Genomic DNA, 26,961 nt, shown 5'->3' with positions numbered 1-26,961 from the left:
TTGGCGTGTGAGTAAACAAAACCAACACTATGGAAGCTTAAATACCTCTTAGGGATTAAATCCATGCCTTAAATCCACAAATAAACTCAAGAACGTCGACAAACACCTTCATCCTTTCCTCTTTTCTCCTCTTTTGTCTTCTTTTCTCTTCTTGAACTCTCATATAAAAACCTCGGCGTATATTTGGATTATATAAGAAACTAATCATATTAGAACCCTAAAATATTACTAAAAATGAATTAAACCTGATTGGATAAGGAAAGGACCAAAATACCCCTCATATTTTCAGCCAACTTTCCTTAACTGGACAACCTAACTTAAAAAGGTCATATCTCACTCATCCAAACTCAAAACTTAGTAAAGTCGCCGTAATTGGAAAGATAATTCAAAGATATTTCCTACGGTATCTTGTAGAACACCCTAACGTATCTTGTAATAGGAGTTATGATCATTTGAAGTTGATCCGAAACTCATACTTAACTTAATTCTCCAATTTAGTTCTTTTTGGAACTCATGGTACTAAATATAGTGAACCAATCTTAATACTTTATAATTTCTTAATTCCTTGGTAAAATTTCACTCACTACAATGAACGGTTCGAGTCTTAGTTTGAAAACATTTTCTGGAGTGTTACAATATTTCCATCTTGGGATTATTCGTCTTTGAATGAGGATTGAACAGGGTATAGAATGGTTTTGCTCTTAATAATGTATTGCGTCTAATGGTCTGCTCTTACAATATTCAAGCTTTACCCAAATACTAAAGTTCAGATTTATACCTTTCTATAGCGAATCTCCTCCCAAAACTATTACTCTTTACCATAATATTGAAGCTTAGTATACGAACAACTCCATTACTAACAGGAACTCTAAAAAGATATCCAAACTCTTTGGAAATTGTTACTATCTTTCTCCCAAAACCTTGACTTGATTTGTAATCGTATCAGCTCACCCTTAGTTCTAAAGCTAGCACTTGAAAGTTATGGACCTATTTTACATTGACAACTCAATTATGCTATCTAGGCACACATTGAAGATAATAACTTAGTTGGAAACCTCAATCGGTAATATACAATCTTGGCACACCTCTTAATGCTCTTGTTACTCGTGTGACTAAGATATACTTCACTACCCTTATCTAAATGTTAGGGTCTCTCACTTGTACCACTCATATCTATTGCACCTAATCACCTAAATTCCACACCTACTCTATGTCAAGTCTTCTATATCAAATCTCAAGAATAACATCATCACTTCCATATTGTCATTCTTTTAGATCATGATACTCATCTCAAATTCAAGCTCAATGTTCATTACTAAACCCGAATACTATGAACTTCTCCATTCAAAATACATAAGCCTAGATTAATCTATCACATTATGAATGCTTTGGATCTTTTATATATATTTACCACTTACACTTGGTCATTACTAACCCAATGAAACCTCATCATAAACCCTTTTTAGTTAAGGTATACTCAAACTCATATTGACTTGCAACACTTACACTACCTCTTATCCTAAACTCTTTACAACTCTTCACTTATTAGTCTAGTCTTCATTAATAACTTATTAGTTTTGTGACAATTGAAGAATATCTTGTTAAAATACCATCTCCCTTACATATATCACTAAACCTATGCATACTTTCTTCAAACTCTGGCTCTTTCACTAGTACTACTCATGTTGTCATGACTCATCCTACCCCTTTTCGGGTGAAAATCCTACCTAAGATCTAAACCTACTTATTTAAAAGGATCTAAACTGAAACAGGGCTTAAGTAAAAGAGTACAACTCAATTCTTGCTCAAATGAACGATGCATAAGAAGGCATTACTCTGAAATTGAACACTTAACTTACTCTTTGACTTCTCTTAAGCCCCTCTAGAGTCTCATAACATTCTCAAGACTCTTGCTAAGAACAACTCATCGATAAGGGTCTTTAAAATTTACTTTTCAACCACCTCTAGTATGATGGGTAGTCAAATGAATATGAGAATGCACGAGTTAGAATAAATCACTATGACTTGGATCTTTTGCATGATTAAGAGTATGAAAGAATGAAAACTTTTATGAAATGTTTGTAGTCCTTCATTTATAGAAGTAGAGCCACTTACAACCATAAACAAGATCCTACTGACACAACTTTATAGACATCCAAGGATTCTTGTACTCTGTGCTCTGATACCAAATTTTTCATGACTCGAGTCTACACCCAGGACGTGGACGACAGTTGAAGAGCGGTCCTGGTCCGTAAGTGAACCCTCTTCCCGACTGACTACAAGTGAAAGACTAACTTAAGAATGCAAAAACATAAAATTGAACTAAAAAGTTCATAAAACTTAAATACAACTTTTAAGTCCAAAGAGAACTATGTATAATTAAATATATACAACTCACCATACAAAGAAAACTTTATTCTTTAAAATATTTAATAAAATAAATTATTAACATAGACTCCTCAACTATACTGACTATCTATGAAGCCTCTAACTGGTAATGATGGAAGTTGAAACAAAACACATGACCTCCTAATTAAACAGAAAAGTAAATAAAATCCTTCTGAAGCAAAGAGGCTCACCATAGCTAACTCAAACTCTCAGATGTATCAACAGAGCTCTAGTTGAAGATCTTGAACACCTGTGACTGCATCATGAGATGATGCATACCAGCTGGATCAATAAGTTGAGTGTACGAGCATGTAAGGGGAATTCTAAAGTATAAAATAAGCTTGAACTTTATTGAAAATGGAAACATACTTACCTCTTTTCGAACTTACTCCACTCAAGAAATAGTCAAAAATACTCTAACTATTCAAACTTGCTCAAATCAGAAGTACTCAATCATGAGATCTCAAGTTATAGAGATTAGATACTCAACTCAAAGATTAGATACTCAACTTCAAAGGATGATATTTGACTTTGGGTACTCAACACCAGATACACAACTCAATAAAAATTAAGAATATGCATGTAATATATCAAAAGCTTTATCAAACATTAAAACCAACTCAGTTCATTAGATGAAATGTAATAATAAACTCAACTTTACTCATATAATAAAGTAATATAGTTTATGTGAGAGATTCTCTAACCAAAAACCATCACTATGAGGACCGTCCTATTCTTTGGGGTCAGTATAAAACCTGAACTACTAAGTGGATCGACTAGTATATGCTAAAAAACACTAAGGAATCATTAAAAAGTATGAAACTTATTCTGTCCATGTTGGCTACATAGTTTATAGGGGCTTGAGTTAATCTGAAATCGCATCCCCATATCGATTCTCAATACTACTCCCAAAATACTCAGCTCATATGTTCTAAAAACAACTTCTTCTCTGGTTTGAGATAACTGCTCAAACTTAGCTTTAAAAGCTCACTTGGAAATCATAGTTTCCTCTTAACTAAAAACTAGTCAAAGGCTCTATGGAAGTCTAGCTTCCTCTCTTGCTCATAATATGAAAAGATTTGTAACTCTTAGGGAATACTTAGTTCCCTTATAACTTATTGAGAAATGAAATAATCTGTTTACTCTTTGGTTAACTTGAAATTTTTAATCTTAAATCAAATCTTAGGGCATAATTAGTTCCCTTATATTTATTGAAGGAAGTACTTCAACTTTTACTTTTTACTTTAACTAGAAACTTGATCCTTATAACAAAGTCAAAACATTTAAATATGTCTCTTGAAAACCATTAAGAAATTTTATATGACGTACTTCTTGACTTCTAAACTCAACTCTTAACTTTCCTTTAATTGAAGTATGGATTCAAGTTTCATGATCTCATGTTAATAAGTGATTTCATGATTTTCAACTTGGAGGGTTCATGTGGATCTATGAGCATGAATGACTTAACTCGAGATCTCAAAGTTACTTCTCAAGTTAAGATTTTTTGACTTATAGAGTACATGTGGAATTAGGGGCATGAACAATTAACTCAAGGATTTCATGAGTTACATGTAATAGGACCATCTTATATAGTAATGCTAAAACTGTAACGTTGCCAAGCCTGGGACAGATCCGTTAGTGTGGGAGGGGGACTACACTTCCGCTCCAGTTCGTATCATCTCCTTTCTTCGTGCTAAGAGAATGGTTATTAAAGGGTGTTTAGCTTTCTTGGCACACCTCAGGGATGATACTACCCAAGTACCTTCAATTGAGTCAGTTTCGATAGTTCGTGAGTTTCTGGATGTGTTTCCTGTAGACCTTCCTGGTATGCCACCGGATAGGGATATTGATTTTTTCATTGATCTGGAGCCGGGTACTCGCCCCATTTCCATACCCTCATATAGAATGGCTCCCGCCGAGTTAAGGGAGTTAAAGGCCCAACTTCAAGAGTTGTTAGGCAAAGGCTTCATTAGACCAAGCGCTTCCCCTTGGGGTGCTCCTGTTTTGTTTGTGAGGAAGAAGGATGGAAGTTTTCGGATGTTCATAGACTACAGACAACTGAATAAGGTAACTATTAAGAACAAGTATCCTCTTCCTCGTATCGTTGATTTGTTCGATCAGTTACAAGGTGCTTGTACCTTCTCAAAAATCGATTTGAGATCTGGTTATCATCAATTGAAAATATGGGCAACGGATGTGCCAAAGATAGCTTTTCGGACCAGGTATGGATATTATGAGTTCTTAGTAATGTCTTTTGGGCTTACGAATGCCCCTGCTGCTTTCATGAGTTTGATGAACGGGATTTTTAAGCCATATCTGGATCTCTTTGTCATCGTATTCATTGATGATATACAGGTATACTCAAAGAGCAAGAAAGAACATGAGGAACACTTGAGAATTTTATTGGAAATGTTGAGAGAGAAAAAGCTTTATGGATAATTCTCCAAGTGTGAGTTTTGGCTAGTTTCAGTGTCCTTCTTGAGGCATGTGGTTTCTAAGGATGGAGTGATGGTGGATCCTTCTAAGATTGAAGCAGTGAAGAGTTGGGTAAGACCTACTAATGTTACAGTGGTAAGGAGCTTCATTGGTTTAGCTATCTACTACCGTTGATTTGTCAAGGGATTTTCTTCTGTTGCTTCCCAATTGACAAATTTGACTATGCAGAGTGTTCCATTTGTATGGTCGGACGAGTGTGAAGAAACCTTTCAGAAGCTCAAAACTTTGTTGACTACTGCACCAATTCTTACCCTGCCAGTAGAAGGTAAGAATTTCATTGTTTATTGTGATGCATCCTATTCCGATTTTGGTGCAGTGTTAATGCAAGAGAAGAATGTAATTGATTATGCCTCGAGGCAGTTAAAGGTGCATGGACGTAATTATCTGACCCATGATTTGGAGTTGGCTGCTGTAGTGTTTGCACTAAAACAATGGAGACATTATCTATATGGGGATAAGTGTGAAGTCTATACAGATCATCGTAGTTTACAGTATGTCTTTACTCAGAAAGATTTGAATTTGAGACAGAGGAGGTAGATGGAACTACTGAAGGACTATGACATCACTATCTTGTATCATCCGGGAAAAGCTAATGTTGTGGCGGATGCTTTAAGTAGAAAGACAGGAAGCATGGGAAGTCTAGCTCACTTGCAGGTTTCTAGATGCCCATTGGCTAGAGAGGTTCAAACTATGGCTAACGACTTTATGAGGCTGGAAGTACTAGAGAAGGGAGGATTTATGGCTTGTGTGGAGGCAAGATCTTCCTTTCTTGACAAGATTAAAGAAAAGCAATTTACTAATGAGAAATTGATGCGGATTCGAGATAAGGTATTGCGAGGAGAGGCTAAAAAAGAAAAAATCGATGAGGAAGGCGTTTTGAGAATCAAGGGAAGGGTATGTGTACCCTGCATTGATGAATTGATTCACACTATTCTTACAGAGGCTCATAGTTCAAGGTGTTCTATACATCCTGGTGCAACCAAGATGTATCGTGACTTAAAGCAATATTTTTGGTGGAGTCGGATGAAGCGTGACATTGTTGATTTTTTTGCTCAACGCCCGAATTGTCAGCAGGTAATGTATGAGCACTAGAGGCCTGGAAGGACACTTCAGAGAATGCCCATTCCTGAATGGAAGTGGGAGAGAATTGCAATGGACTTCGTGGTTGGCCTTCCAAAGACAATGGGTAAGTATGAGTCTATTTGGGTAATTGTTGATAGGTTAACTAAGTCTGCTCATTTCATTCAGGTTAAGGTGACTTACAATGCAGAGAAGTTACCAAGGCTCTATATCTCAGGAGTCGTTCGGTTGCATGGAGTTCCACTTTCCATCATATCAGATAGAGGTACACAATTTACTTCTAAATTTTTGAGAACGTTGCATGCCGAGTTAGTTACTAGGTTGGATCTTAGTACTGCATTTCACCCTCAGACCGATGGTCAGTCTGAGCGAACAATTCAGGTTTTTGAGGATATGCTTCGTGCATGTGTGATAGAGTTTGGTGGTCATTGGGATAACATCTTACCCTTAGCAGAGTTCTCATACAACAATAGCTATCACTCAAGTATTGATATGGCCCCATTTGAGGCACTGTATGGGAGAAGTTGTAGGTCTCCCATTGGGTGGTTTGATGCATTTGAGGTTAGACCTTGGGGTACTGACCTTCTGAGGGAATCGTTACATAAAGTGAAATGCATTCAAGAAAAGCTTTTAGCGGCTCAAAGTAGACAGAAGGAATATGCAGATCGAATGGTTAGAGACTTGGAGTTTATGGAGGGTGAGCAAGTTTTGCTGAAGGTTTCGCCCATGAAAGGGGTGATGTGGTTTGGTAAGCGAGGTAAGCTTAGTCCGAGGTATATTGGTCAATTTGAAGTTCTGAAGTGCGTGGGGGAGGTAGCTTATGAATTAGCCTTGCCCCCAGGGCTGTCAGGAGTGGACCTGGTATTTCATGTATCTATGTTGAAAAGATACCATGGGGATGAAAACTACATCATTCGTTGGGATTCAGTTCTTCTTGATGAAAATTTGTCTTATGAGGAGGAGCCTGTTGCCATTTTATATAGAGAAGTCCTCAAGTTGAGATCAAGGGAGATTGCATCCATCAAGGTTTAATGGAAGGATCAGCCAGTTGAAGAGTCTACTTGGGAGAAGGAGGCTGATATGCAAGAAAGATATCCACACCTTTTCACAGATTCATGTACTCTTTCTCGCCCTTGTTTTTCTTCTTGTGATCGTTCGAGGACGAACGATGGGTAAATTGGTATCTATTGTAATGACCTGTTTAGTCGTTTTGAGCAGTAGAGTTTATTTCTGGTAATAGCTGTCTGGGTCGACGGATCCCACGACGGACCGTCATGGGTACGACGGACCGTCGAGGGGGTCTCGTGCCAAAACACTTAGACTCTGGAAATTTGGGTACTAAGATCGACTCTCTGAACTTCACGACGAAATGGCAGGACGGACTGTCACAAATCTTTCCACAGAATTAACTCTCTGAACTTTGTGACGGACCTGCAGTACGGACCGTCACAGCCATGACGGACCGTCACAGCCATGACGGACCGTCACAGGCTGCGTAACCATGACTAGGTCGGATTTCTGCTAATAGTTTTTAAGGGGTGTTTTAGACTATTCCTGCTTATGATTATAAAGTTAGTGGTTTAATGTTAATAATTCAATTACTTGGGGGTTAAAGGATATAACCTTGAAATAAATAGTGGGTTACTTTTACAATCTTTTTCCTTAATTAGATGATAATTAGGGTAAAAGAAAAGAGTTTGAACAAGGAAAAATAGAAAGAGCAAAGAAAAAAATAGAGAAACGAGCGAGAGAAAGAGAAGAACGCAGAGGAAAGCAAAGGTTTTGGGGGATAGCTTGCTTGATCACGATCCTTCGGTGGAGGTAGGTTATGATTTATGCTATTTCATAGTAAACTCTTAATAGCGAATGATATGTATTGGGTAGTATTGTAAAGTCTTCTATATGCTTAATTGTGTGCTTGCATGATGTGATTATGTAATTGTAATGGATGGGAAAAATGAGGTTGTGAATCTTAAACCTTAAATCCACTTTGTTAATGATGATGTCATGGTATAAAAGAAGGCTTGATGAACTAAAAGATTGAGATTAGGGGATCGGGTATCACGAACCGACACGTAGAATTAGGGGATCAGAGTGTCACGTACCGACACCAGGAATTAGGGGATCGGGTGTCACGAACCGACGCGTAGAATTTGGGGATCGGGTGTCACGAACCGACACGTAGAATTAGGGGATCGGAGTGTCATGTTCCGACACCAGGATGATAAAGAGAATGAATCTTGTTTATGCTAATATACTCAGTTTTAAAGAACCTTTTTCCTAAATGAGTGTGGTGTGGAGGCTTGAGACCTCATAGATGTGCTTGGTGTTGTGGTCAATGGTTATGGTACTTGTTGTTGTCACCTGTTAAGTATTTGGTTGGTTTTACGTTATTATTCGATATATATTGCTTTCTATTTTGAGTTGGCCGATGATATCTACTCAGTACTTGTGCCTTGAACTGACCCCTGCTTGTAATTTTCTTCTTTGTTATTTGTGGAGTGTAGCGAACGTGCCATCGACTTCAACTCGTCCTCAACTCTAGCCAGTCTTTATCACGTCAGATTTCAGGGTGAGCTATTCTTCCTAGCTCGGACTGGATTCTTTCTCATTCATGTCTTGATGTCCATGAAGTTCGGACATGGACCATCTGTTTACTTAATTTAGCTTCCTAGACACTCTTAGATTTAGTAATTTGAGGATAAAATGTTCTTGTGGTGATGACTTCCAGATTTTGGGAATAATAAGTATTAAATTTTAGAAGTTATTTATTTGTTATAGTAATGAGTTTTAAGTCTTCCGCATTATTTTCTGTTTATTATGGTTTAAATGTTGGGGTTTCGATTGGTTGGTTCGCTCACATAGGAGGGTAAGTGTGGGTGCCACTCGCGGCTCGTTTTGGGTCGTGACAGAAGTGTTTTAGGCACCAACACTTACCCCACTTGCCCTAAGTGTGGTAAGAACCATCTGGGCGTGTGTCTTTCAAGAAAATAAGGATGTTTTTGATATGATCAGTCTAGTTACAGGTTGAGGGACTGTCCTTCTAGACAGGGTCAAACAGGTGGTAATGGTAGAGCTCAGTCTACAAATTTAGCATCACCAGTGAGTCGCCCAACTCAGTAGGGTAACTTATCTAGTATTGGTGGCGGTCAGCGCCAGAACATACTTTATGCTCTTCGGGCTCGCCCGGATCAGGAAGGTTCTGCTGATATAGTCACTGGTACGTTATGACTCTTTGACCTTGATGTTTATTCATTGTTAGATCCAGGGGCTACTCTTTCTTTTGTAACTCCTTATATAGCATCCCAATTCAGTGTCAGTCCTGAAACTATCTCAGAACCCTTCTCAATATCTACTCCAGTCGGTGACCCAGTTATAGCTACACGGGTATACACAAATTGCCCTGTCATAGTCTCTCAAAAAGTCCCCTCAGCAGATCTAGTAGAGTTAGAAATGGTAGACTTCGATGTTATTCTTGGCATGGATTGGTTACACTCATGTTATGCCTCAGTCGATTGTAGAACTAGGATTGTTCGTTTTCAGTTTCCAAACGAACTATTCTTAGAATGGAAGGGTAGTAGCCTAGCGCCTATGAGTCGATTTATTTCTTACCTTAAAGCCAGAACGATGATATCTAAGGGTTATATCTATCATCTAGTTCAGGTTAAGGATTCTATCCTTGAAACCCCATCTCTTGAGTTAGTTCCAGTAGTATGTGAATTTCCAGAAGTATTTCCAAAAGATCTTCCCGGGGTTCCTCCTGAAATGGAAATATACTTTGGAATTGATCTCCTTCAAGATACCCAACCTATTTCTATTCATCCTTACAGAATGACTCTAGCAGAGCTTAAGGAATTGAAAGAGCAGTTGAAATACCTTCTAGATAAGGGTTTCATCATACCTAGTATTTCACCATAGGGTGCACTAGTATTGTTCGTAAAAAAGAAAGATGGTTCTTTCAGAATATGCATTGACTATAGACAGTTGAACAAGGTCATAATCAAGAATAAGTATTCCATCCCTAGGATTGATGAATTGTTTGACCATCTTTAGGGTGCTAGTCATTTCTCAAATAAAAAACCTCAGATCGAGTTATTATCAACTCAGAGTCAGAGATAGTGACATTCCGAAAATAGCCTTCAAAACTTGGTATGATCATTATGAATTTGTAGTTATGTCGTTTGGACTAACCAATGCTGCTGCAACTTTCATGGATTTGATGAACAAAATGTTCAAACAGTACTTAGACTTGTTCGTTATCGTCTTCATTGATGATATCCTCATTTACTCTAGGAGTAAGGAAGAACATGCAAGTCATTTGAAAGTAGTTCTGCAGACTCTCAAAGATCACGAGTTATTCGCTAAGTTTAGTAAATGTGAGTTTTGGTTGCAATCCGTTGCTTTCCTTGGTCACATTGTATCTAGCTAAGGGATCCGCATAGATTCACAAAAGATAGAAGCAGTGAGACAATGGCTCAGACCTACCTCTACTACAAATATCAGAACTTTCTTAGGTCTAGCAAGTTATTACAGAAGGTTTTTGGAAGGATTTTCATCCATAAACTCACCATTGACTAGGTTGATTCAAAAGATGGTCAAGTGCCAATGGTCAGATGATTGTGAAAAAAGCTTCACAGAACTGAAAACTAGATTGACTACAGCTCCTGTCTTGACTCTACCAGAGGGTTCAGATAGTTATGTGATCTATTGTGATACATACAGAGTTGGCCTTGGTTGTGTGTTGATGTAAAGAGATAAGGTTATTACCTTCTGCCTCTATAAAGCTTAAGGTGCATGAAAAGAACTATCCAACTCATGACCTCAAGCTTCCAGTAGTTGATTTTGCACTCAAGATATGGAGACAGTACTTGTATGGTGTTCATGTAGATGTGTTCACCGATCATAAGAGACTTCAGTATGTGTTCACCCAGAAAGAGTTGAATCTTCACTAAAGGAGACGGCTTGAGTTCCTTAAGGATTATGATATGAGTGTGCATTATCATCTTGGAAAGTCAAATGTAGTGGCTGATGCTATTAGTAGATTATCAATGGGTAGTGTAGCCCATGTTGAGGAAAAAAGAAAGGAGCTAGTGAAGGATGTTCACAGGCTTGCTCGCTTGGGAGTTTGCCATATGAGCATATCTGACAGCGGTGTAACATTTCAGAATGGGGCAGAATCGTCATTGGTAGTGTAGGTTAAGGAAAAGCAAGAGAGTGATCTGATCTTGCTTGAACTAAAGGGTGCAGTCAACAATCAGAGAGTAGAGGTTTTCCCCCAAGGGGGAGATGGTGGACTTCGCTACGAAGTTAGATTGTGTGTTCCTGATGTGGGAGGGTTGAGGCAGCATATTCTTGCTGAAGCTCATAACTCCAGGTATTCTATTCATCCCGGGGCCACTAAGATGTAACGCGATCTGCGGGAAGTCTATTGGTGGAATGGAATGAAGAGTGATATAGCAGACTTTGTGAGTAAGTGCCCCATTTGCCAGCAAGTCAAGGTAGAACATCAAAAACCAGAAGGTATGACTCAAGAGATCGATATTCCTACTTGGAAGTGGGATATGATCAATATGGATTTTATCACTGGGTTACCTCGTACTCGCAGACAACATGACTTAATTTGGGTGATAGTTGATCGGATGACTAAGTCTTCTCGCTTTTTGGCGGTCAAGACTACATATTTGACAGACGACTATGCCAAGCTTTACCTTACTGAAACTGTGAGGTTTCATGGGGTTCCTTTGTCTATCATATCAGATACAGGTCCTCAGTTTACCTCTCAATTCTGGCAGTCATTTTAAAAAGGTCTTGGTACTCAAGTTATCTTTAGTACAACATTTCACCCACAGAAGGATAGGCAGGCAGAGCTTACAATTCAGACCTTAGAGGATATGTTGGGAGCTTGTGTGATCAATCTCAAAGGTATTTGGGATGATCACCTTCCTCTTATTGAGTTTGCCTACAATAATAGATATCATTCCATCATTCCAATGGATCCTTATGAGGCTTTATATGGGCGTAGATATAAAATTTTCTGTTGGTTAATTTTAAGTAGGTGAAGCATCTTTGATAGGGCCAGATTCAGCCCTTTATGCTATGGAGAAAGTGAAACTCATTAGAGATAGACTTAAGATAGACCTATGTCGTCAGAAATCTTATGCAGATGTAAGGAGAAGGGAACTAGAGTTCCAAGTTGATGATTGGGTTTTTCTGAAAGTCTCACCTATGAAAGGGGTGATGAAATTTGGAAAGAAAGGGAAGCTCAGTCCTAGATATGTAGGCCCTTACAAGATCTTGAAAAGGATTGGAAAGGTGGCATATTAGTTAAAGTTGCCAGCAAAATTAGCAGTAGTGCATCCGGTCTTCCACATCTCACTCTTGAAGAAGTGCGTGGGTGACCCACCCTCTATAGTGCCATTAGAGAGTGTGGCGATGAAAGATAGTCTTTCTTATGAGGATGTACCAGTTGAGATTCTTGACCGTCAGGTTAAAAGGTTGACAAACAAAGAAGTCGCTTCAGTTAAGGTTGTGTGGAGGAGTCAGTCTGTAGAGGGAGCTACTTGGGAAGCAGAAGCAGCCATGAAAACAAAGTATCCTTAACTTTTTCCTTACGATTACACTCCATCTTGAGGTAATAGTTCCTTTTCAATTTTACAGTCATTCATGTGTTAATTCATTTTTAGAATCATGGTCCCTCAATTTGTACTTTCATTTTAGAGTAATTGCAGGTACTCAGAACTCAATTCAGTCAGAACTTAGGTGTCGGTGTTTAGTAGTGGGGTTTTCATATTTCTCCCTCTATTTCAGCTAGTTTAGTCTTCAATCGAGAACAAATGTTCCCAAGGGGGAGATAACGTAACACCCCATAGCCAAAATAGACCAAAATTAGTTTTTCAGAAGAATGTAAAGGTGATACCAATGGTGGCATCGACGGACCGTAGCCTGAACCATGGTCTGTCCTTCACAACCGTCGATTGGATCAAAACCCCCAAAAATTTCAGCCTAGAAAAATTGGTTAACTCTTGGACGACGGACAGACTTATGGTCGGTAGGTCAAACGCCAGTCGTAGTCCGTGACCGTTGATCAAGACTCCCTTCTACCACCCTCTGACAAGATCTATGGATGACCAGCATGGTTCGTAGGTGGACCTATGGTCCTTAGGTGAAAATTTTACAGCCACTTAAGCAGAAATGCAGATGAGTCAACTTAAAATGATCATAACTCTTATCACAAAATGAATAAGGTCTCACATGACCTACACACAGATAGATAATTGAATTATCTTTTCATATCCACCGACCTTGCTAGAATCAGACCTCCGAGTAAAACGTTATGCCCATTTTAGTAGAGACCTGCCGGAAAGGCCCTCACGACGGACCCAACGACGGGGCAGCGGGCGCACGACGGATCGTCCGTCCTGGCCGTCGTGAGGCCCGACAGCAACCTTTCCAGGGGTCTATTTGACCTTTCCCACTCCATTTAAACCCTAAGTTACGTCATTTTGACCCTAAATCATCATGTTTAGGTCAGTTTAAGCCTAGGAACATAATTAAAACATATCCAAGTCAAATAATTAAATCAAAACTTAGAAATTTTGAAGGAAGAGAGGAGAAGAGAGCTCAAGAATCCTAATTCAAGAACGCCCCAAGATCCATCAGTTCCAGCCCCAAAACTCTAGTATTTTTTCTTTGAGTTTCATCACCAAGTATGTGGGATTTCACTAGCGGGTTCCTTTCACCCATTGGGTCCTTAGTTTCAGTCAGTTCTTGATTCTCTTATCATGAATAAAACTAAGGTTTCTAGAACTTTGATATAACTTCATGAATTTATTAAATATATGTTCCAAATCAGATTATCATGTTATTACTCAGATTATCGTATGAATTTCAGAACCCTAGCTTTGTATTTCTTTAGTTCTTGAATTACATATGCTAGATCATATATTTCAGACACTTCAGATATACATGCCTCACTTATAAGTGTATAATTACCAGATTAATTGTTGCATTCTCAGTTTGCATGTTCAATTTCGAGCTATCCAGCATTTACAGAAATTTAGATATAATCAGTTAATTTACATAATTCATTGAGAGTAGCATAATACCGAGTTGGACTAGGGTTTAGCATACCCAATAGTTCCAAAACTACTAGCCAAGTAGGTTGTAAGTCCCCTCTGTGAGCAATAAGTTTAGTGATCATGCCAGCATGCCTTTATACCTTGACAGGGTATATTGGGTCCTCTCAATGGGGCGTATACATCGGACTCCACATTTAGCTCATATGGTTTAATTATTGGTTATTAGTAGCTCCCATAATTCAGTCAAACTCTCTGCATTGACAATTTATCAATATATTCAATATTCAGTTATAGCATGTTATAAATTGGTCATTGATCCAATTAGCTCAGAAATCAGCACATCACGTTCAGATTATTATACTTATTTTTCTGTTTGTTCAGTTATGTTTTATTTAAGCCTTGTTCAGTTATATTTTATTTAAGCCTTACTCTATCTTACATGCTCAGTACCTTTCAAGTACTGACACATACATGCGCTACATCTTCTCGTGATGTAGGCTCAGGTTCTCAACATCCAGATCACGCATAGATCAATTTCCTGATCTCTAGTTCAGCAGATTCAGTGGTGAGTCCTCATTCTCCGAGGACAACAGTTATGAGTTTCATTTAAGTCTTTAGTTTTTTAGTTTCAGTTTTTGCTAGATTTAGCTGGGTCTTGTCCCAGTATTTGTAGTCTAGTTTAGAAACTATTTTCAGACACAGTTAGATTGAACTTAGTATTGAGTTAATATTTCGTTTGTATTAAACTCATTATTTTCAAATATCGTAGTTATAGAATATGGGTATTCCCCATCTTTTCATTTTAAGTATGATTTAGCTTCCGCAATAGTTTATTATCTTTAGTAAGGTCATGATCATGTCAGTAGGGTTAGCTTGGGATCACTTGTGGTCCTAGGTTCCGTGACCGCGTCTAGGGAGTAGTTCACGGCGTGACACCTACTTATTTACACATTAGTCCCTTCTCTAGAAATCTCTACATTTTCTATGAAATTCTAAGGCTTTCCAAAAATATATCTAGTCATTCTTATACAACTCTCCAAAGCCTTCTTAAAATATCTAGGGGCTTCTTAAGTTCTCTATAAGACTCTCAAAAACTCTAGACTACCCCCCTATCGAGATGAAAAATCTTACTGAGAATTGGCAGGATGTGACTCTCTCTCTCACCTATTATGTGAAGACCACGTCGCATGACCATTGCACAATTATTTGAGTCTTGTGCATGTGCAACCAATAGTCTGTTGACTCGATCAATGATCTTGGGCAACTCACTCAATTGATTCTTGATCTCTTTTAGCTCAGTCTTATGATTTAGCTCATTTTTAGGAGGCAAGTGTCTCATCAATTTCTTTGGAATCACAACATTGTTCTCTTTTAGAACTTCTTCGTTCATGGTTGAAAGGACCTCTTAGCACCCTTATCTTCTTTCGAACTTGAAATGGGGGTTCCAAATGTTGACTCCTTCTTCTAAGAGGATTCCTTGTGTTGCATGACCGTTAGGTGAACTCGGCCTTACATCGTTGGTACCTTAACAAGGGGTGCCATGCATGTTCCTTCTTACTTTATGACCATAAGTTAATGGATGTAAGGATTGATCACCGTGTGGCACTACTAGAAGAAATCTTGGCCAAAAATTATATCAAAGTGATCTAAAGGAGAGAAAATGAAATTTGACTTCCCTTGCCACTCGTTTATCGTGATGCTTACTCCTTGCACGAGTCTGGACTCCAGAGTTGGTGGTGCATTGGTCAACCTGAGTTGGGCGCTACTTGGACTATAACTCAGCCCCAACCTTTTTGCTGTCGTGTTTTGCATGATATTGGCCTCTGCCCGCATGTAGACCACAACAAAAGCGAGTCTTCCACTAATCTTGATGTGGACATACTGCGCCCCATATTCTTTCAGCTTTCTTTGTGCTTTGTGATGGCTAAACATAGCCCTATCAAGCCCAACTGCGTTGTTTCTACACCTTGTCCTTCATCTTGTGCATCTTTATATTTCCTCTCTCGCAAGATAGCACAAATGTTCTTAAGTTCAGGTTACCTCGCATAGCCATGTGACCCACTACATATGTAGCAACCACCTCTTTTGGGAACCTATGTCTTTTTCTTTGTGTCACCATGACGTACAAACTTCTTTCCTTCATATATATAGGTATGATGCTTCTTAGGATATGGCCGCTGCTTGTCGCCTTTGCCACAATCTCCCCCACCATATTCATGCCTACCTCTCAACACCTCTCCTCTAGCTCTATCTAGATTCTCGTTCCTGAAGTCTATCAAAGCTTCAGCCTTCGTGATGGCTTTATCCATAGTCCTGATCTTTGAGTGTTCCATCCGTCCTGGCCCAATTCTGCAGGCCATCCATGAAGTGGAACAACATATCTTCTTCTATGAGTTTAGGAATCAGAACCGTGAGGGTAGTGAACTCATTCACGTATGCAGGGATGTGGCATGTCTTCTTCAACTCCCTAAACTTGTGCTCCTCCTCATAATGTCGTTATTAGGACAATGCCTTCTTGAACTCCACTTCGAATTGCTCCCAATTATTGATGTTTCACATCCCTTTCTCTATCTCCATTTCATTACGCCTCCACCTAACATAACCATCTTTGAAAGGTACAACAGAATTGTGTTGATTTTATTCTCGCCGCTCATCACTCGAATACACAAGAAGCAATTCTCCAAGTGCCACAAGAAAATTTGCACCTCTTCCACGTCACGGTAGCCTTTAAATGTAGATGGCTTTGAAGCCTTGACCTTGGCCTCCCTATCTCGGTCAAGAGAAGATGCTCATACAACTTCCATGCCGTCCTTGAGTGCTTTTATCTTGGCCTTCATGGTCTCAATCTTGATCAACGCCTCATTGAGATGACACTCCAAGGAAGTGATAGCCTTCTTCATATTTACTCGGCACACTGGCGTCCCTCAAACTCATTGCGTATGTTCTCGACATCCTCAATGGTGAAGTCCTAGAGAGTCTTGAACTTTCCATCGGTCATGTTCAAACGTCGTCCTAATATATCCACGCCCTGCCTCGCCATTTCAACCATTGTGATCCACTTCTCTCCATATGTGACGTCAATGTGATCCTTTTCATGATCATCTTAGTTGCTTTAGTGGTTAAAGGTGCGTGAGATGTAAGTGCCTTGCTTGGTGTGGGGTCGAGCAACATTTCCTTACTACTCTTTTGGTGCTCTTTTTTCTTGAGACTCTTTTCCTCCCTCCAGAAGGATGTTGTTGGTGTTAGCGCCGTTTACGTATTCTTTGTTGGTCATTCCCTTAGTATCTAACCTCGCTCTAATACCACATTATTACAAACATAGAGTCTCACTAAAGCCTCATGCAACACTTGACAACTTACTCACGAATATTTCACGATCATGTAAGCTCAAGTAAGCCTTTAAAAATTAATCAATAAGATAATTAAAGGAAGACTTAGAAAGATTTGAGAGTTGTTGAAGAAGACTTATTATTACTTGGAGGATTGCTTACAACTTGGATGGATGCTTGTTCTCAAGCTTTGACGGATGCTTGTTCTACTACCTACGAGGCTAAAGTGTAAATAAAAAATACTTTACAAGTCCCTATTTATTTACACTTTGATCCCTTCTCTAAAAATATCTACGCTTTTCTAGGAAATTCTAAGGCTTTTCAAGAAAATATCTAGTGATCTATAGTTGAGGGGTTAAGAACAACTGTCCACATTACCCCATAATCAAAGTGTTAAATTGGAATACTTGAATAGTTTATGGAGTTTATAGGTATTAACTCAAAAGAAAACCTCATTTAGATTTGTTTTTTGTCATTTATCATCATAAAAAAAAGTAGGATATTAAAAAGAAAAAAATGTTAAATATAGTTGATTAGAATCAATTTCCAGATGGATGATATAAGCTCTGTAGATAGAGGATTAGTAATTCATTTGGGAGAAAAGATTGATGTAGGTTTCATATCAGCTGCTAAAACTATAATGTTAGCTCCCTCTCTATGGAAATCAATCGGAAACTAGAACTTTAGGAGGCAAACATCACTCATGCCTCATTTATTTTCACTTAAAGGAGGTATTCATACAATTAAGTGCATTTGTTTGTAAGATCTGAATCTCATCAGGTTAAACCCATCAAGTGCATTTGTTTTTGTTTCGTTTAAAATTGCTTAATGGATCTTATTATGTCTGAATAAAGTAGAGTCTTAATATTATTCAAGACTTTTAAAATAACACTCTTTATTTCACAAAACCTTCCATTCCACTTGCTTCTCTTCTCAAGCAGATGTTCACAAATAGCATCTGTTTACCAAGTGCAATCCTTGCCTATTCATTTTTTCTAAAGTAATGCAACCATTAGCTAGTTTGATCCAGCTGAAGCTCTTAATCTTCATAGGTAGATTGGTCTTCCATACCAACTTCTTCGGTCATCTAACAGGTACTTGACTTTGCACCATGTAAAGAAGGATATTACTGATTTACCTTTAATGAGAAATCATGTTAGTATATTCAGAAATGAAAAATACAAAAAAAAACAATATTATGTTAGGATTTCAATTATTCTTCTTGGATATAGAGAAGTAATAACCTTTTTTGGTTTTACAGGAACATAGGAGATTGAAACTTTTACGATATCGTTTCAAAAACAAGAAAAGATTTAAGTTGTTATGATGGAAGAACGAAATTCTCCTGTAAGGAGATAGAAGAACCTGAATATTGATACGTTGGTGAAGATGTTCGAGTCCATCGACCTTTTTCAATTACTCTTCTATAATTCCTCAAGTTTGTCCTTCTTGGCAATCAACTTGTTTTGACCAACGTCTCTGGAAAATGTTGTACTTGTCAGTAATGCAGTCAAATTTCATCAGAGTTTCAATACCGCGGTATATATATATATATCGAAACGCCATATTAAGAAAATTTGACATGCATCCTTATGATTTTCTTGAACTTTTGTCGTGGAATCATAGTAACATTGATCACCCATTAAAATTTTTATGTTGAGAACAATTAGTTGACTTATATTGCTAAGGGGTATTCCCCTATAAACATTAGTATTTCTATACTATTGTACCTTAAATCAAGAAACCATATAACAAGCATCTAACCTAATTTAGACTTGTAATTAAATCTCCTATTTTTAAGTTGTCCACGGATTAAATTCCTTGTGATGCCTGCTTGGGATAAACTAGAAACGAAAACAATATATATTGCTGTTCATGAATGGAAGGATTTTGAATCTGATGATGCATAGTATAGAAGAACCTTCATATGTTATCAAGAAAATTGGAAGGAGTTACAAAAAGAATTATGAGCTCAATAATTTGAATCCTTGAGACACACTATTTGCATCTTCACTTGTCTTATACATTCCAAACATGACGGTGTTCAGTGTGAGGTGTACAGAGTTATCTAAGCCTTCTTTGGTTATTCACTTGGAGGAGTTAAAAAATTTGAATGTTCTCAACGTATCGCATTGAATAATTACTGAATACCTTCCTCCACTACACCAATGAAAATTCTTACTGAGCTTGATGAATCAATTTTGGAAAACAATCTAGGTTAGAAAAATTCCTAAACTGCATGAGTGACTCGTGCATCATGTGTAAGCGCACTCGAAATGATGAATGGTTTCATGAGGTGGTATAAGTATGCAGACCTTTGGAAAGTGGATGAGGTAAAGTCTCTTGAAAACTTAAATAAATATTTTGCTTCATTTGTTGAAGGTGCAGTATAATGTATAAAACTTGTGTGTATGAAACAAAATGAAACCTTGATCTTTTGTATTTGTTATCTTTTTATGGATGTATGTACAGGCAAGTGTTGTTGACAAGCATTTGGGAGTATAGAGTAATCTGTCTAATAAGAACTTTTTGAGAAAAAAAAGCACACTCTAAAAAAAGTTAGACTTTAGAAATTTGATAAAACATATTAGTATTATTATTCTACATCGTTTTGTGAGTTTTGCACATAAACTCCTTGGAGGAATATGACATGTTATGTCAACATCACACTTAAGCAACTCTTTTAAAGAATTTCAATTTACATTATATGTGACTCTTTTAGCTTTTCCTTTTGAGTAAATTAGGTCACAATCTAATTTCATACCCAAATGATAAAATGTTCACCAAACCTTATGAACAATCATGAAAACATTGGGTAAGATGGACTTATTTCATGGCTTAAAACGTTGAGTATGCTGACATAACATATTTTTCACCGACCCAGGTTCTGCATCGGCAGTCCATAGAAAAACCGCCATAACTCTTTACTAAGATGTTGATTTGATACAGGGTTTAGTACGTTGCAAACTAGACTTGCAGGCCTTCAATTTAATGGGGTGATTGTCCTTCTTACTCTTTATATATTGAGAGAAAACATCCAAAATATTTGACAAAAGTTAAGAAAAAATAGGAAAATTTACAAGTACCCCATCAACCTATGTCCAAAATCCCATAGACACACTTATACTATACTAAGGTCCTATTACCCCTTGAATTTATTTTATAAGTAATTTTCTATCCCTTTTCAGCCTACATGGCACTAGCTTGAAAAAAAAGTCAACAAATGTTGGGACCAGAAGATAGTAACACATAGGATTAAAAGTAATAGAAAATTATTAATAAAATAAGTTCAGCGGGTAATAGGACCTTAGTATAGTATTCTCTGAGATTTGGGCATAGGTTGAGGGGTACTTGTGCATTATCCGATAAAATATTACTAGAGAAACTTTGATAACTTTTCCCGACCTTAGTTTCACCAATTTTGCTTTAACTTCAGAACATAACATACATCCCTTGTTCTATTATAATACCTCACAACACACTATTAATAACATGTCGTAAGCTCATAGGCTTATCAACAAGTTATGGGACAATCTAAAACATTAGTTTATTTCCTTGATACTGCCACCTATTTTGAATCTTAATATACATTGTATGATACCAAGTCATATAAACCTCATATAACTATATCATACCACACCACATATATTATGCAAGAAAAGAGAAAAAGTACGGATCTTACATCCCCCTTCCCCTTATGAACATTCGCCCCCGAGTGAATCTAGATAATTTCTTTGTTGTGTTTTTTCTATTTCCTCATAGGACATTGTTTGCGAGTCTATATTTGTTACAGTCACAAACCTGAAGTCAAATTCTAAAAATTGTAACTATTAAAATTTGCATAGCTATATCGTAAGAATGCATATAAATTGCACGTTCAAGATACTTTAAATATAACTAAATCGTTGTGAAGAAATAATCGCCAATTATTGAAACACCTTCACAGATCTACATCTTTAGTTTGAAGCTTCCTTACTTGCCAATATAAAATCTCTATTTGTACCTCTGCATAAGATAAATCTTCAGTGATAAATATATTTTGAATGGGTATAATACGTGAAGGATCTCCAATGCAGTTTCCCAACATAGAAACATGAAATACATGATGAACTTTATTCAATTTTGAAGGAAAATAAAGTTGATCTTCAGAATATTATTTTACGGTCCAACGTATATAGCACTAAGCTTCCATTTCTTCCCAAATCGCATGATGCCCTTCATAGGAGATGCTTTTAGGAAAACCCAATCTTCTACATCAAACTCTAACTTTTGTTGGTGATCATCTTCATAAGACTTCTATCGACACTTTGTTGTATGAAGCCGATATCTAATAAGTGTAACCTTTTCAATAACTTGTTGGACTTGATTGGGACCTAGAATATCTGCTCCCTTGAACTCAAACCAACTGATTGGTGACCTACACTTACACCCGTATAGTGCTTCGTAAGGGGCCATCTATACTAGCTTGAAATATGTTATTATAAGCGCACTCGATAAGAGGTAGATGATTATTCCAATTTCATTTGAAATCCAGCATAAAAGCACTTACCATAACTTCAACTGTATAATATTATGTTTTTCTAGTTCATCAGTTTGTAGATAAAAAGAGGTGCAGATGTTTACTTGAGTACCTAGACCCTTTAAAAATGATCTCCAAAAATGTGATGTAAATTGAGCTCCTCAATCTGTGTTAATGGATAATGGACCTCGATGAACACAAACAATCTCCTGAATGTAACCCTTGCATAATCTTCAGCTGAAAATGTCATCTGAACTGGCATGAAATTACCCAAATTGAGTCAAAACTTCGTGGAGTGCGAGGAAAAATAGTGATAAATTCCATATTTATCATATTTCATTTCCATAATATAAGCTCAATTTATTGGGTTAGGCCTCGGATGCTCTGGTTTAAATTGTTGACAATTGGGACGTTCATCTACCATCTCCACAATATTATTTTTCATGCCATTCAACCAATAGATATGTCCAAGGTCCTGATACATCTTCGTTGATCTAGGGTGATATGCATATCTAAGTTAATGAGCCTCCTAAAAAAATTTGTATGGAGATCTCCAACTTTCGGTACATAGATGAAACCCCGGTATCTAGGGACTTCATCGATAATTGGCTAAATAAAGGGTAATGTTGTTGTGGAATTCCCTCAATTTCCTATGCTCAGGATCTTCATGTTGCCGCGTTTTCACATCTGTCATGACAGAAGATTTTACAATTTCTTAACAACAAAACCCTCTATTCCGCATCTATCAAGTATAGTTGCAAATCAACCAGATGTCTTAAATCTTTTAGGATTCAAGCCTTATCAGCTTCAGCCTTATAAATTTCAACATCATAGTCCTTTAATAATTCTACTCATCTCTTTTTTTGTAGGTTCAATTACTTCTACTTAAGAAAGTACTGAAGGCTCTGGTGATTAGTGAAAATGTCATTATGAACCCTGTATAGATAATGCCGCAAATTTTTTAGGGCAAAGACATCTGCAACCAACTCAATATCGTGCGGAGGGTAATTCTTCTCATACTTCCACAACTTTCAAGAGACGTATGAAATACCCTTACAATGCTATATAAAAATACAAGCTACGACAATTTTTGAGGAATCACAATATACAACATTGCCCTCATTAACATCTGGGAAGAGTTAGAATGGGTTTTTGGTTAAAAAAATATTGTTCTTGAAAGGTCTTTTCGCATGCCTTAGTCCACTGAAACTTAATTGCCTTATGTGTTTATTTTGTAAGTGGTGGATAAATAGAAGAGAATTCCTCCACAAACCTTCGGTAATACCATGAGATCCAAAAAAGTTGTGAATCTCCGTTGGATTCAAGGGCCTCGTCCAAGTCATCACTACTTCAATAGTTGGTCCATTAACCATAATAGCTTCACTTTAATTACATTACAAAGAAAATCTTCTAAAGTAAGCCAAAAAAAACATTTAGAGAGTTTAGCGTATAACTTGCAATCTTGGAGAGTCTAAAATATATTTCGCAAGTGGTCTGCATGCTCTACTTTTGACCGTGTGTATATATATGAATGTCATCAATAAAAATATCACTAATTCATCCAAGAATGGTTTTACGAAATGATTCATAAGATCCATAAACGCTCTTAGGCATTTGTATGCCCAAAAGACATGACAAGGAATTCAAAATTGACATACCTCGTCCTAAATTTTTTTGGGATATCAACTTCTATGACTCGTTGCTGATGGTATTAAGAGCACAAGTCAATCGTGGAATAGTATGTGGCACCTTGTAACTGATCAAATAAGTTATCAATCCGTAGATAAGGATATTTATTGTTTATAGTGAGTTTATTTAGTTTTTTATATTGAATAAACATCTATAAGGATCCATCTTTATTTCTAACAAAGAGAACTAGGGCATCCCATGGGGAATTACTTGGCCCGATAAAGCCTTTATCAAGGATGTCCTTCACTTGTTCCTTCAATTCTATTAGCTTTACGTGTCTTTCTATAGGAAGGAATAGATATAGGTTGTGTATTAGGAAGCAAGTATATAACCATTATCAATAACCTTTCAAGCCATAAGGTATGGAAAAAACTTACCCTTAAGTGTGGATGCATTACCCTTCCACTCATGGACTGGCTCACCTGGAAAGTAAAATCATACTATTATTGCACGACAAAATCACAATTAGCATAACAAGCTGCCAAGAAATACATACCCATGATAACATCAAAATATAGCATGATCAAATATACTAAATAATTGAAGGTTAGACAATTGTTAATTAGCCCTGTGGAACCTTTACAAACATGACTAGCTAAAATACAGTCACCAACTGGTGTAGACACCTTAACTGGTTATAGCAACAACTCAAATTTCATGTTAGTCTTATTAGCAATAATTGGGGTAATATATGAAAATGTAGAGCCAGGGTCTATCAACGCTGAATCATGTCATCCTATGAGTGCATCAAACCATTTCTGACCACCACTCAAACATGTATCTCCTTCACATATCCCTCTACACTGACCCTAAGTTGATTATGGTCCTGGTCATAGGACACGGAATGAGGATGAAGATGTTGTTTTTGATCCTGAAGGTTGAACTAGATCACCTCTGCTGAACCTCGAGCACAAACAAATAAAATGTCATGTCTGTCTACAATGATAACATGCACTTGAATCGTATCTACATTGCATAGTGTGCTACTTACAGCATTGTGTACACTAACGAGTGGGATGTCTTATCTATATGGAACAATCATGTCGATAACCCTCAGCCTAGTTTGAGTTCTGTCCTGGTCCTGACTAACTATAACGATCATACTGCAGTCCCTACTCTGTGATGAGTCATTACCCATATGATATGGTGGATATCGATGGAAAGGGAGCCTAAAATAACCACATGGGCACCTATAAGACCCTATAGTATGAGCCCTCTTACTATGCTCCCTATCCCTGCTGATATCACGAATCCGTTGAGAAAGGTCCTCTGTATTTTTAGCAAAAGCTTGTATGTGTGAAATATCTATATCATTTTCTAGAGATGCTACCCTACAATATCTGATCAAATGATCTTCTAAACTATCATATAACGATATATCTTCAATGATACAAATATTTTCAATGGCATAATACCTGAAGGATCTTCACTGAACTTTCGCAACATGTAAACATAAATTACATGATAGACTTCTTTGAATTATGAAGGAAAATCAAGCTCGTATACCACCATACCGATCATACGAATAATCTTATACGGTCCAAGTACCTAGTACTGAGTTTTCCTTTCTTCCTGATTCACATGATGTCCTTTACAGGCGATACTTTCAAGAGAACCCAATCTTCTACTTAAAACTTTGTTTTGTCAGCTAACATTTGCATAAGACTTTATTGACATTGTGTTGTATGCATTTGATATCTAATAATATTAACATTTTGAATCATGTGTTAGACAAGATTGGGACCTAGAAAATCTACTACCCCAAATTCAAGCCAACCGATCGGAAACCTACACTTCCACCCGTAAAGTGCTTCGTAAGGGCAATCAAAATACTAGCTTTAAAATTATTATTATAAGCCAACTCAATAAGTGGTAAATATTGATCCTAACTTCCGTTAAAATCCCGCGCACAAGCATGATAATCCTCAATTGTCTGAAAAGTATGTTCTGCCAATCCATCAGCTAGTGGATGAAGAGCGCTGCTAAGATTTATTCTACTGCCTAGACCCTTTTTAAACAATCTCCAAAAATGTGTTGTAAATTGTGCTGCTAAATCTGAGATAATGGATAATGGAACTACATGAATATGAAAATTTTCCTAATTGTAAAGCCTTGATGAGTACACGATTTTAATGCATTTTGAGCTTGATTTTAATATTTAGTGTCCTAAAGTGCATATTTTGTGCCTCATAGATTTAGGTATCTTCATTCAAGAACAAAACATTGACTCGAATAAGCAAAAAAAGAACAAGGTTGCTGAAAAAGTGAAGAAATGAAAGTCTGAGGATCGCAATACCAATTGGTGAGTCGGTGAACGGCCATGGTCTCACCTAATTTTCTAGTGTGTCAGGCCTTGAAGGAGAAAATCAAGTAGGCTATAGAAAGGAGCAGTCAGTGAGTTTCCGAATGATTCCACGAGGTAGTGCTATGTCGTCCAAATTTACAGAAACTAAAGATGCTGAAGTTCGAAGCAAAAGGGTGATGAAGTTGACAAAAGAGAAGATCGCCAATCCACTCAATGATCCCTACTAACTACACCAAATAGTCCTATGCAACACAATTTTTGGCGCCTTTAAATACTTGTTTAATCTTTTAGCTTTGGATTGTTTTTAAATCTTACCTTTTGTTGAATCATATTATTGTTTTGTTTTTATGTTTTTGAGGAATAACTGTGTTTTTGGAGATATTTTTATTAGCTTTGAATATTTCCAATTCCAAGAAATTGGAAGTAGATATTGAAGATGGTCAATAATAGACCTTTGTAAAAACAATATCAATCGTACCCAGTTGAAGGAAACAACAGCCCGTAACGAATTTTACATTTTTACTATGTCTAGCTAGAACCCCTATTTTGGGGTTGTGATTATGAGTTAACATAAAAGTTGGGTATTTCTAATTTATAGTTTATTTGTTATTTAAAAGTAATTATGTTCAGTAGTTTTAGTTTAATTAATTTGGTTGTAGTTGCAAATATAATCTTAGCTTAGTGTTTTATCTTTTGAGAGAGAGCGAGAGAGAGGGAGCTTTTAAGCCCAAAATTACTAAATCAATTGTCTGTGGGTAATGGTTTGTCATGGTTTCAACTCGAGAGAGTGAATCATAAACCTTCTTCCACATATTAAGCTTGAAAGAGTAAATGGACTAAAGTGAAAGTCGTTCTTAATTGTCACTATTAAGTATTCAAGAGAAACCAATTTTGGTAAATTGTCCAAGAAAATATTTATCCCCACTAAAGTCTAGGATAATCACTAATATACAGATGTTTACTATTAATTGCAACTACCTGATTGTTTACCTTGACCCATAATAACCTCACATCCCACGAATCTTGTCTCCCATATTTGCTATTTTTGCATTTTTTTGTTTTAGTTGACAATTCAGT

The 26,961-nt window shown here is 37.1% G+C and overlaps 1 protein-coding gene across 1 annotated transcript; it reads left to right on the top strand.

The window, feature by feature from the left end:
• The first annotated feature begins 10,949 nt into the window (after positions 1-10,949).
• On the top strand, positions 10,950-12,564 carry LOC138341714 (uncharacterized). The gene is made up of 5 exons (XM_069293341.1): positions 10,950-11,150; positions 11,205-11,338; positions 11,795-11,886; positions 12,020-12,168; positions 12,289-12,564. Exons 1-5 carry the CDS (start codon positions 10,950-10,952, stop codon positions 12,562-12,564), a joined length of 852 nt encoding a protein of 283 aa, XP_069149442.1.
• Positions 12,565-26,961: the final 14,397 nt, after the last annotated feature.

Source organism: Solanum lycopersicum, chromosome 1 (assembly GCF_036512215.1).
Source record: "Solanum lycopersicum chromosome 1, SLM_r2.1".
In the NCBI taxonomy this organism is placed as follows: domain Eukaryota; kingdom Viridiplantae; phylum Streptophyta; class Magnoliopsida; order Solanales; family Solanaceae; genus Solanum; species Solanum lycopersicum.
The sequence above is the reverse complement of the archived record's forward strand: the minus strand, read 5'-3'. Positions and strand labels throughout refer to the sequence as shown.

Coding starts and splice junctions, on each gene's coding strand:
- LOC138341714 (XM_069293341.1), top strand. CDS start 10,950: ATGAGTGTGCATTATCATCTTGGAAAGTCAAATGTAGTGGCTGATGCT. Junction 11,151..11,204: donor ATGGGGCAGAATCGTCATTG/GTAGTGTAGGTT, acceptor CTTGAACTAAAG/GGTGCAGTCAACAATCAGAG. Junction 11,887..12,019: donor TTGTGTGATCAATCTCAAAG/GTATTTGGGATG, acceptor AATTTTAAGTAG/GTGAAGCATCTTTGATAGGG.